The sequence below is a fragment of the Oncorhynchus gorbuscha genome, linkage group LG26, assembly GCF_021184085.1.
Source record: "Oncorhynchus gorbuscha isolate QuinsamMale2020 ecotype Even-year linkage group LG26, OgorEven_v1.0, whole genome shotgun sequence".
Taxonomy (NCBI): Eukaryota; Metazoa; Chordata; class Actinopteri; order Salmoniformes; family Salmonidae; genus Oncorhynchus; species Oncorhynchus gorbuscha.
In genome coordinates this window covers 12,819,979-12,833,209 of record NC_060198.1, presented here as the reverse complement: position 1 = coordinate 12,833,209, position 13,231 = coordinate 12,819,979, and the positions used below count along the sequence as shown (strand labels likewise).

The following is a 13,231-nucleotide window of genomic DNA, read 5'->3' as shown; positions in this document are numbered from 1 at the left end:
CACAGGTGGACTCCAAACAAGTTGTAGAAACATCTCAAGAATGATCAATGGAAACAGGATGCATCTGAGCTCAATTTAGAATCTCAAACCTGTTTTTCGCTTTGTCATTATGGGGTATTGTGTGTAGATTGATGAGGATATTTAAAAAAAATCCATTTTAGAATAAATCTAATGTAACAAAATGCATCCCTAATGTAGTACTGGGCCAGTCATCTGACTGACAGGAGAGATGACCAGAGGGGCTATGTTTCTCTCACCATCAGGATACCCACAGTGGAAGTATGGATAGAGTTTCTCTGTGAATTTGTGGCCAGTGAAAGAGCAGATGTGAGATCTGGCAGTGGCATCCACATCATAAATGGAGACCCGACCCTCCTCATAATCCACAAACACCCCCACCTTCTGGGGCTTCTTTTTCAGGCTCAGCTGTACTTTGGGGTCATTAGCCTCATAGTAATTATTTGTGCTCAGCCCCAAAGTCCAGACGCCATCCTCAATGCTCAGCGGTAACCACCCCTGCCTATTGATGGATTCTGTGGCCACTCCTAAATCCCATTCAGTCTTGCCCTTCACCTGTACCTCATAGTAAGATTTCCCTGAGGAGAAGCCCTCCTTCCCCAGGACACTGTATATATAAGTAAACCTCTTTGGGTTATTTGAGAGATTCTGTGATTGGTCCCCACACCTCACTTGCTTCCCATCCACGGACAGGATTAGTTCAGGATATGCTGTGTCAGGGTCCAGAGTCACATCCACTGCATACTGCAGAATCTTCATCTCAGCTTCACACAACTTCTTCAGCTCGTTCTCCATCTCATTATGAAATCTCTTTACCTCACTCATCAGTTTGTCTCCCAGCTGAGATACAGCTCTCTTCATGTACCCCATGTGCAGGTGGCTTTGAACATTGATCTCCGACCAGTCCTTGGCCTTTACAGGGAGACACCAGGATGGGGAGCTCTGGAGGAGTTGGAGATGGTCCTTGGTTTGTGTGAGCTGCCCCAGCTCAGAGCTTATCCTCTTCAGCTCAGTGATTTCTTGCTCCAGTTCTTTAATGATACCTTCAGCACACTTCTCTGAAGCTTCTTGCTTCTGCTCAATCACACAAATGAACTCAGCCTTACATTTATCAATGGAGTGAACTAGAGTGGTGAAGATCTGTACTTTGTCAGACATCTCCCTCTCAGTGTGTTTTTTGCTGAGATCTACTGAGTGTTTGATCTCCTTAACCTTCTGCAGTCGCTCCTGAATCATCTGCTTCACTTGTGCCTCTGTCTTCCCAAGCTGAGCCTTCCTTTGGTCACATTCTTCTTCCAGGGGTACGCTGTTATGAGCCTTGTGGTCAGTCTCAGAGCAGAACTGACACACACATATCTGATCAGTCCTACAGAACAGCTCAAGGAGTTTGTTGTGCTTCTTACACATCCTGTCTTCAAGGTTATTTACAGGGTTGATCAGTTGGTGTCTCTTCAGGGCTGGGGCTATCTGATGAGGCTCCAGATGAGACTCACAGTACGAGGTCAGACAAACCAGGCAGGACCTCAGAGCCTTGCGCTTCCTGCCAGTGCAGACATCACAGACTGCTTCTCCAGGCTCTGTAGCGAAATCCCCTCTGTCTCTCACTATCAATCCCTTAAAAAGTTCTGCAACTCCTCTAAGTGTTCTGTTGACATCCGGTTCAGGTCTTATGTGGAATATCTGCTTACACAGGGGACACTGGAACAGGCCTGTGCTATCCCAGTATCCTTTGATACAGGCCTTGCAGAAGTTGTGTCCACATGGGATGGAGACTGGGTCAGTGAACACATCCAGACAGATAGAGCAGTGGAACTGCTCTTCAGACAGGAGACTGCTTGGGGATGCCATATCTGGAACACATACAGAATTTAAACTATAATGAACCCCCAAAACATAGGCTAAATCAGTTATTGGAATGAGTCAACTTCAATATCTTTGCTCACTAAACATACAGTGCCCTTCAGAAAGTATGCATAACTCTTGACTTATTCCACATTTTGTTATGTACAGCCTGACTTAAAAAATTGATTAAATATATTTGTTTCTCACTCATCTACACACAATTCCCCATAATGACCAAATGAAAACATTGTTTTTAGACATTTTAGAAAATGTATTGAAAATTAAATACACAATTATCAAACCCCTGAGTCAATACATGTTAGAATCACCTTTGGCAGCGATTACAGCTGTGAGGTAAGTAGGTAAGTCACTAAGAGGTTTGCACACCCGGATTGTATAATTGGATAAAAGTGGAGACTCAGAGCTACAAAATGCTATATCATACACTGCATTGTTGAGGAACAAAGGGAAAGTAATTCTGCTTTGAAAGCGCGTTTAAGAAAATGTTTTGGTATCTAGTGAAGAGCTCCTCTTTGTCTACACCCAGTTAGCATCGTTCAGACCCTCTTAAGCTTTACCCCAACCCCTCTCGTTTCTCCCTCAGAGCTTTCAGAGCGCACACTTGACGCTCTGGCCGATGATTTGTTTACCTTACCATGAAAACAGCCTAACCAGCTCTACTAGCAACAATTTTATTGCGTTTTTTTGCAGACGTTTACTGACACCGCCCATATTCAACGCGTTGTACACTTTAGCTTAAGACATGTAGCTATCTAGCTAGGTAAACAATGAACCAAGCTAGGTAAACAATGTGTAAGATCACACAAGTGAATGTAACGTTAGCTAACGAGCCAGCCAGCTAACGTTTGCTAGTTAAACGACAATGAACATCATGTCGTTACTACCCTGCATGAATATGCTGGGAGCTTACCATGCAGGTTCAATGTTAACTAGATAACATTAGCTATTCCCTCCGCAAGGCAATCAAACAAGCTAAGCGTCAGTATAGAGACAAAGTAGAATCGCAATTCAACGGCTCAGACACAAGAGGTATGTGGCAGGGTCTACAGTCAATCACGGATTACAAAAAGAAAACCAGCCCAGTCACGGACCAGGGTGTCATGCTCCCAGGCAGACTAAATAACTTTTTTTGCCCGCTTTGATGACAATACAGTGCCACTGACACGGCCTGCAACCAAAACATGCGGACTCACTGCAGTCGAGGTAAGTAAAACATTTAAACGTGTTAACCCTCGCAAGGCTGCAGGCCCAGATGGCATCCCCAGCCGCGCCCTCAGAGCATGCGCAGACCAGCTGGCTGGTGTGTTTATGGACATATTCAATCCATCCTTATCCCAGTCTGCTGTTCCCACATGCTTCAAGAGGGCCACCATTGTTCCTGTTCCCAAGAAAGCTAAGGTAACTGAGCTAAACGACTACCGCCCGTAGCACTCACTTCCGTCATCATGAAGTGCTTTGAGAGACTAGTCAAGGACCATATCACCTCCACCCTACCTTACACCCTAGACCCACTCCAATTTGCTTACCGCCCAAATAGGTCCACAAACGATGCAATCTCAACCACACTGCAATCTCAATCCACACTGCCCTAACCCATCTGGACAAGAGGAATACCTATGTGAGAATGCTGTTTATCGACTACAGCTCAGCATTCAACACAATAGTACCCTCCAAACTCGTCAGCAAGCTCGAGACCCTGGGTCTTGATCCCGCCCTGTGCAACTGGGTACTGGACTTCCTGACGGGCCGCCCTCAGTTGGTGAGGGTAGGTAACAACATCTCCACCCCGCTGATCAACACTGGGGCCCCACAAGGATGCGTTCTGTGCCCTCTCGTGTACTCCCTGTGTACGCACAACTGCGTGGCCACGCACGCCTCCAACTCAATCATCAAGTTTGCGGACGACACAACAGTGGTAGGCTTGATTACAAACAACGACTAGACGGCCTACAGGGAGGAGGTGAGGGCCCTCGGAGTGTGGTGTCAGGAAAATAATCTCACACTCAACGTCAACAAAACTAAGGAGATGATTATGGACTTCAGGAAACCGCAGAGGGAACACCCCCCTATCCACATCGACGGGACATTAGTGGAGAGGGTAGTAAGTTTTAAGTTCCTTGGCGTACACATCACAGACAAACTGAATTGGTACACCCACACAGACAGCATCGTGAAGAAGGCGCAGCAGCGCCTCTTCAACCTCAGGAGGCTGAAGGAATTCGGCTTGTCACCAAAAGCACTCACAAACTTCTACAGATGCACAATCGAGAGCATCCTGTTGGGCTGTATCACCACCTGGTACGGCAACTGCTCTGCCCAAATCTGTAAGGCTCTCCAGAGGGTAGTGAGGTCTGCACAACGCATCACCGGGGGCAAACTACCTGCCCTCCAGGACAACTACACCACGCGATGTCACAGGAAGGCCATAAAGATCCTCAAGGACAACAACCACCCGAGCCACTGCCTGTTCACCCCGCTGTCATCCAGAAGGCAAGGTCAGTACAGGTGCATCAAAGCTGGGACCGAGAGACTGAAAAACATCTTCTATCTCAAGGCCATCAGACTGTTTAACAGCCACCACTAACATTGAGTGGCTGCTGCCAACACATTGACTCAACTCCAGCCACTTTAATAATGGGAATTGAAGTAAAATATATCACCAGCCACTTTAAACAATGCTACTTAATATAATGTTTACATACCCTACATTATTCATCTCATATGTATACATATATACTGTACTCTATATCATCTACTGCATCTTTATGTAATACATGTATCACTAGCCACTTTAAACTATGCCACTTTGTTTACATACCCTACATTACTCATCTCATATGTAAATACTGTACTCGATACCATCTACTGCATCTTGCCTATGCCGCTCTGTACCATCACTCATTCATATATCTTTATGTACATATTCTTTATCCCTTTACACTTGTGTGTATAAGGTAGTAGTTTTGGAATTGTTAGTTAGATTATTCGTTGGTTATTACTGCATTGTCGGAACTAGAAGCACAAGCATTTCGCTACACTCACATTAACATCTGCTAACCATGTGTATGTGACAAATAAATTTGATTTGATTTAACTAGCGACGCAAACAGCTGTGGAGTAGTAATAACTGTACATTCATTCCCATTTAGAGTAGTTAGTCACATTGAGCTGATGTGGAACATATTGAAACGGTAGGGTATGTTTTAGGATTTTATATAGAAATTAGTTTTTTTGCTAAAGACAAACAAGTAAACACAGGTTTGGAAACAGAAAGGGATGTGAGATTATCTCTTTACTCACCTTCGCTTGTGTGTATGAATGTGTCTGTGTGGACACTGCTCTCTCCGCCACTCTGGTCCTAGAAGTGCAGCTGTGTAAAAAAGCCTCTGAAGATAAGACAAGATGTGTTACATTCCACTTCTATCAACTCTCTGTCCTTACCATCAGTCGAGTGACAGAATACCTGTATTGCAATGCTTTACTGTAAGTCTGTATTTCCTGCTAGTGAAGGTAACCATTCATAGATCACACCCTTATGTAATTTCAATCAATTCAAACTTTATTAGTCACATGCGCCGAATACAACAGGTGTAGACCTCACAGTGAAATGCTTACTTACAATGCAGTTTCAAAAAATATGGACAAGAATAAGAGATAAACGTAACAAGTAAATAAAGAGCAGCAGTAAAATAACAATAGTGAGACTATATACAGAGGGGTACCAGTACAGAGTCAATGTGCGCGGGCACCGGCTAGCTGAGGTAGTATGTACATGTAGGTAGAGTTATTGAAGTGACTGTGCATAGATGACAATACTATGCAAATAGTATTGGTAGCCATTTGATTAGATGTTAAGGAGTCTTATGTAGAAGCTGTTTAGAAGTATCTTGGTTTTGTTGTGCCCTCTTCACGACTGTCTTGGTGTGCTTTATGGGTAAGACAACAGGAAATAATATTTTTGACACGTAATCGATGTGACAACGCTGTTTGAGGAGATGAGGTGGGGGAGGCTCATTGTTATGGCAAGGTGTGTCATCAACAGCTCTCTGGATTAACGAGACATTGGCATCACTCCAGACTTGAACATGTAACCCATGTGGTTGGGGGTGAATTTGGAGGTGAAGCATGGTTGAAGGTGAAGGAGTGAAGATCCTGATCAATAAGGGGAAAGAAAGTTGAGTGCTGAGGGAGGAAGTATTCCGTTTTTTTGTGTTTTTTTTCTCGCAGCTTAGTGGAAAACACTTCCTCTTTGCATTTGTAGCTGTAATGCAAAAATGTGTTTTCAGTCAGTTGAGTTTTGCAACACTGTACAGGATCCACATAGCTATAATTGTCAGTTCGAATTTTCTGGCTAAGCCTGTTTTGATTACCTCATGAAAGGTGCAAGAACAATGTTTTTTTTCTGCAGTAGGCCTCCCCCGTTGTGGGAATGCTTGAACACTGTCCTCCTAACCTGATTGTAAGGAAGAATTACAATCCTCCGGCCGGTCTCGGAAGACTCAGAAATTTCTCCTTTGTTTGCTGCTCATGCACAGTTTGACATCACCTCAGATAATAAAACCTCCAGTCTCCTTCCCCTTTATACTCTACCATCACCATACAGTCTGATGTATTTCAGCACGGCGTTGTCAGGTGCTTGACCCACAAACGCTTGATGCATTTTGGTGAGGCTGTCAGGAGTCCTTTATGCAGTCAGAACCACCAAGTTAAAGTGGATTTCCATACAATAGATGGCCGTTTACTGATAACGAATTTAAGTAATTGAATAGTCGGTCAAAGGAGACATTTGAATAGAGTTACTCTTGCAGTCCATTGTCATTGTAGTGTATTAATATATGTTTTTCTCAGTGAACAGATGTCATGATTATATGTTGTCCTTCACACTGTAATGTATTAATCATACCAGTCAGATTGTTGTACTTATGGGGGAAAGTGATCACAATTGGCATGCACATAAAAATTAATTAAAGAAGTTTTGTCAAAAAATGCGAATGTGTGTGTTTGCGTGCGTGCGTGTATGGTTGTTGGCCCCACTTCTGAAATTCTCTGTAAAAATCCACTAAAAGCAGACATGACAACTAATCCTAATAAATAAAATAAAATAAATCAATAACTGCTCCAACTTGTTCTCTGTATCTCTGATTCCTGACTTCCAAACCTCAATACTGGTCTGAAAAAGCCACAACAATAAGAACGTGATGTACAAGGGCAGAGAACGTTGAACCCACTCTCAATACCGCCACAACACAGGCCCTCCAACCCTCCCCACCTCATTTAACCAGGAATTAACACTACGGCTGCACTGAATAGAAGGCAGCCCCCTGTGTTAATGCTGTGAAAAGAGCAGTGGTCAGTGGATCAGCAGAACAGAGGGTCAATACAACACTGTGCTGTTGTGAACCAGGCTCCCTAATGGCTGGTGTGCCCAGGTGAGAAAGGGGTAAATATTATTTACCCAAAGACACCCTGTATCAGTCGAAATGGTGACCATGTCTCACTCACCTACCCATCTGGAGACATTGCTGATCTGAAAAAAAATCTAGAAAAATTGACTTACTACGACTGGTAATGTGGTTGTCTCCCTTAGCTATCGAATGCACTAATTGTCAGTCGCTCTACTAAATGTCTAAAACCTAAATGTATGTGTGGGGTACAGAGATGAGGTAGTCGTTCAAAAATCATGTTACCCACTATTATTGCACACGGAGTGAGTCCATGTAACTTATTATGTGACTTGTTAAGCACATTTCTACTCGTGAACTTATTCAGGCTTGCCATAACAAAGGGGCTGAATGCTTATTGACTCAAGACATTTCAGCTTTTCAGTTTTTATTCATTTGTAAAACATTCTATAAACATTATTCCACTTTGACATCCATTTAAAATTCTGTCTAACACAACAACATTTGGAAAAAGTCAAGGGGTGTGAATTATTTCTGAAGTCACTGTATAGAAGTCACATTGAGCTGATATGGAACATATTGAAACTGTAGGGTATGTTTCCGCATTTTGTATACAAATTTGTTTTTTTTCTACACCGAAACTGTAATATGGAGGGAAAATCTGGTTAAACAACAGCATTTTAAATGTAAAAAGAGAACCTGGAAAACAGCAAAGGACCTAAAGAACAAGGTTTAATGACATAGTCCTGTTGGACAGAGACAACACGATGAAGAGTTCAGGTAGAGGAGGTAGAAGAGGCAAATAATTAGCTGACAAGGATGGAGCAGTCTAGGCAATGACTGGAACATGCCTGTGAACTGGTGTTCTTGACCAAGAACCCCATGCAGGTCTATGGAAACATCTACCTTCTACATGCACATGCCCAGTGTAAATGTTATGCTCAGTGCTTGACTTGGGCAGGAGCTCACCGGAGCTGAGTACTGGCACCTCAAATGTTCTACTGTTTGAGCTCCTGTTCCTCATAGAATATTACCTTGAGCGGTTTGTGGAGCTCCTGCACCTAAATATAAACAGTACCGGCACCCAAAATGAGTACCGGAACCTAATCATAGGATAGTAATCCATTTTTTCAAATGTACTGGTATGGAACATGCAGACTGTAGTTCATATTTTATTACATGAGTGGTGCCTAATGGCCAAGGTATCTCACACACACAACCCTCTGTTGCTTCGGAACTAACGTCAGTTCTTGTGACTCAGGCACAGCAAATGGAAAATATGGGTTATGTGTGTATGCTAATCTATGCTGCTGTGTCTCTTTCGCTCTGGTCGTACTGTGCTGGTCTTAGTCTGGACTTAGTCTGGTCCACTGGACCACGAGTAGAACCACTGTTAGGTCAGCAGGTCACCGACGAAGTTGGATTTGTGACTCATCCAATAGCTGTTAAGACGTCTACAGTTGCGTTTCTCTGAACACTGCGCTATTCTATTACCTTCTTCCTCCTTCATTGTTCTTCTCCAATAGCCCAGAGCTTTATCCAATCCCACTGAAAGTTTTGGAGTTGAACGAAAAGACACAGCCAGATGCCTTGTCTCACCATCATTACTGTCAACTGGCCACATGCCATAGTAAAATCCACATGGTCAAAATGACTGCTTTTTATTTTAGGCCAATAATCTGTAAATATCCTATTGTTGATATGTTAGGATGAGAAATGGGACCTGCCAGGTTGAAAAGTTATTAGTGACTCCCACCTCCTTCTTCAGGGCCACTTTATTAACCCTGTGGTATCAGAAAATGGCAAAAAGAAAGTCAGGTGAATGGTCTCAATCACATAAAGGACATGGTGTCCAACCACAGTTTGTGCACCTTGAACATAGAGGTGTGCCAAGGTTGTGTGTGTGTGTGTGTGTGTGTGTGTGTGTGTGTGTGTGTGTGTGTGTGTGTGTGTGTGTGTGTGTGTGTGTGTGTGTGTGTGTGTGTGTGTGTGTGTGTGTGTGTGTGTGTGTGTGTGTGTGTGTGTGTGTGTGTGTGTGTGTGTGTGTGTGTGCACACGCACGCGCGTGTGTGTAGGTGGCACACTGACTGAAGAGACTTGGTAAGAGGATGCCAAGTGGAGCAGAGGTGTCCTCTTACCCAGAAAGCAGCTTGACTAGTCAACCCATTCCCAGAGTAATGCATGCTAATGAAAGCCTGCTGCTGACTAAATGCGCCCCCACACTCAGTACTCAACACTCAGCTGGCTTTCACATGGGGCAGACTTTGTGCCATTGAATAATTTGTCAGGAAGGAATATAAAATCAGAATGATTTGTATGAAGTACAATTTAATTCCTTCTTGACCCATTTTTAATGTTCCCATAGTTTACACTACAGCTGTATGGAATTGCACTGTAAATATGTGCATTGGCTTCACAAATTAGATGAAAGAAAATACATAGGTAAATGCATTCTAAATGATGCAACTGGCAACCAATGATCTAACCCAAAAGAGGTGAGATAGATTGCAAAATACTGACGAATTTGGACCACCATTGAGAATAACACTCAAGTTACACAGCATTTTCTCTTATGAAACATATCGTCTTTGACAACAAGGTTCACCAACAGCACGCCTTAAACCAAGCTTAAAAAGAGATTAAACATCTAGAACGATTTTCTGCACTCCCCACAGCGTTGGCCGACCAGCGGCTGTGTTTCCTCACAGCGGGGGAAGAGGGTTAACAGGCACCATGCTGGGTACAAGATCAAACAGAGACGCATGTATAGAGGACACAGGGCGGGGTGCCTCGTAAGGATCCGTCGACCGGCGAGTGGGAAGTCTGCAAGTCTGCCCTTGCCATCAATCTTACTTGCCAATGTACAATCATTGGACAATAAATTAGACGAGGTACGATCACAAATATCCTACCAACAGGACATCAAAAACTGTAATATTTTATGTTTTACTGAATCGTGGCTGAATGACGACATGAATAACACTCAGCTGGCGGGATATACACTTCACCGGCTAGATAGAACAGCACACTCTGGTAAGATAAGGGGGGGTTGGGGGTCTGTGTATAAACAACAGCTGGTGCACAAAATCTAAGGAAGTCTCTAGATTTTGTTCTCCTGAAGTAGAGTATCTCATGATAAGCTGTAGACCACACTATTTGTCAAGAGGGTTCTCAGCTATACTTTTCATGGCTGTTTATTTACCGCCACAGACGGATTCTGGTACTAAGACGGCACTCAGTCAGCTGTATAAGGAAATAAGCAAACAGGAAACCGCTCACCCGGAGGCGATACTCCTAGCGGCCAGGGACTTTAATGTAGGGAAACTTAAATAATTTCTACCAGCATCTTAAATACGCAACCAGAGGGGGAAAAAATTCTAGATCACTTTTACTCCACACACATAAATGCGTACAAAGCTCTCCCTCGCCCTCCATTTGGCAAATCTGACCATAATTCTCTCCTCCTGATTCCTACTTACAAGCAAAAATTTAAGCACAAAGCACCAGTGACTCGGTCTATAAAAAAAAAGTGGTCAGGTGAAGCAGATGCTAAACTACAGTACTGTTTTGCTAGCACAGACAGGAATATGTTCTGGGATTCTTCCAATGGCATTGAGGAGTACACCACATCAGTCTCTGGCTTCATCAATAAGTGCTTTGAGTCCCCACAGTGACTGTACGTATGTACCCCAACCAGAAGCCATGGATTACAGGCAGCATTCGCACTGAGCTAAAGGGTAGAGCTGCTGCTTTCAAAGTCTCTAACCCGGAAGCTTATAAGACATCCTGCTATGCCCTCCGATGAACCATCAAACAAAGCGCCAATACAGGACTAAGATTGAATCATACTACACCGGCTCTGACGCTCAGCGAATGTGTCAGGGCCTGCAAACTATTACAGACTACAAAGGGAAGCACAGCCGTGAGCTGCCCAGTGACACAAGCCTACCAGACAAGCTAAATCACTTCTATGCTCGCTTCGAGGCAAGCAACACTGAGGCATGCATGAGAGCATCAGCTGTTCCGGTTGACTGTGTGATCACTCTCTCCGTAGCCGACGTGAGTAAGACCTTTGAACAGATCAACATTCATAAGGCTGCTGGGCCAGACGGATTACCAGGACTTGTGCTCCGGGCATGTGCTGACCAACTGGCAGGTGTCTTCACTGACATTTTCAACATGTCCCTGATTGATTCTGCAATACCAATGTTTCAAGCAGATCAACATAGTCCCTGTGCCCAAAAACACGAAGGCAACCTGCCTAAATGATTACAGATCCACTCATATCCGTAGCCATAAAGTTCTTTGAAAGGCTGGTAATGGCTCACATTAACACCATTATCTCAGAAACCCTAGACCCACTCCAATTTGAATATGCCTCAACAGATCCACAGATGACGCAATCTTTATTGCACTCCACAGTGCCCTTTCCCACCTGTACAAAAGGAACACCTACGTGAGAATGTTATTCATTGACTACAGCTCAGCGTTTAACACCATAGTGCCCTCAAAGCTCATCAATAAGCTAAGGATCGTGGGACTAAACACCTCGCTCTGCAACTGGATCCTGGACTTCCTGACGGGCTACCCCCAGGTGGTGAGGGTAGGTAGCAACACATCTGCCACACTGATCCTCAACCCTGGAGCCCCTCAGGGGCATTTGTTCAGTCCCCTCCTATCCTCCCTGTTCACCCACGACTGCATAGCCAGGCATGACTCCAACACCACCATTAAGTTTGCAGACGATCAACGACAACGACGAGACGGTATATGGAAGAGGTCAGAGATCTGGCCGGGTGGTGCCAGAACAACAACCTGTCCCTCAATGGTATCAAGACAAAGGAGATGATTGTGGTGGAGCAGGTTGAGAGCTTCAAGTTCCTTGATGTCCACATCACCAACAAACTAGAGTGTTCCAAACACACCAAGACAGTCGTGAAGAGGGCACGACAAAACCTATTCCCTCTCAGGAGACGGAAAAGATTTGGCATGGGTCTTCAGATCCTCAAAAGGTTCTACAGCTGCAACATCGAGAGCATCCTGACTGGCACTACAGAGGGTGGTGGGTAGTGAGTACGGCCCAGAACATCACTGGGGCTAAGCTGCTTGCCATCCAGGACCTCTACACCAGTCGGTGTCAGAGGAAGGCCATAAAATTGTCAAAGACCCCAGCCACCCCAATTATAGACTGTTCTCTCTGCTACCGCATGGCAAGTGGTACCAGAGCGCCAAGTCTAGGACCAAAAGGCTTCTCAACAGCTTTTACCCCCAAGCCCCCGGCCTATCTGCATTGTGTACCTGACTTAAAAATTGCACTGTTGGTTAAGGCTTGTAAGTAAACATTTCACTGTAAGGTCTACATCTGTCGTGTTCAGCACACATGACAAATAATATTTGATTTGAGTTGAACACACTGTCCTCGTCTATCTATCTATCTATCTATCTATCTATCTATCTATCTATCTATCTATCTATCTATCTATCTATCTATCTATCTATCTATCTATCTATCTATCTATCTATCTATCTATCTATCTATCTATCTATCTATCTATCTATCTATCTATCTATCTCACAGTCCCAGTAAATCACTCTCATCCATCTACCTACTTCCCCTCACCTACATACAGTATCTGTCTCCCTCTGTCTTATCTATGAGTGCTGCTGTTGCTCCCCCATCCCTCCTCCCTCTCACCAACATTGCTCCCCACTGTGGCTCTGATCAGGGCTTTGTGAGACTTCTCTCCATCATGTGGTTAAGGCCTAAGAGGGAAAAATGCCTGGCGGAGGATTGAATTAGTCAACTGTTTGCTCTATTGCGGTCCAACCCACCTCCATCTCAAAGTTCTTACAGCCCTTTTACTTATTCATCAATCCCACCTGTCTCTGTGAGCACCTCAGACAAAATAAAGTTGAGAATTAGCCAACTGTATGCTGTATCTTACTGT

The 13,231-nt window shown here is 44.1% G+C and overlaps 1 protein-coding gene across 1 annotated transcript; it reads right to left on the bottom strand.

Annotated features, from left to right (window-relative positions):
- Positions 1 to 102: 102 nt before the first annotated feature.
- Positions 103 to 5,309, bottom strand: LOC124016307 (E3 ubiquitin-protein ligase TRIM21-like). Its single transcript, XM_046331854.1, has 2 exons — positions 5,182 to 5,309; positions 103 to 1,868 (listed from the first exon to the last, which is right to left on the bottom strand). The coding sequence occupies exon 2, from the start codon at positions 1,864 to 1,866 to the stop codon at positions 190 to 192; it is 1,677 nt and encodes a 558-aa protein (XP_046187810.1). The 5' UTR covers positions 1,867 to 1,868; positions 5,182 to 5,309; the 3' UTR covers positions 103 to 189.
- Between the last annotated feature and the right edge of the window lie 7,922 nt (positions 5,310 to 13,231).

What these genes read in the sequence shown, in the direction of transcription:
- LOC124016307 (XM_046331854.1), bottom strand. Translation starts at nt 1,866, where the DNA reads ATGGCATCCCCAAGCAGTCTCCTGTCTGAAGAGCAGTTCCACTGCTCT.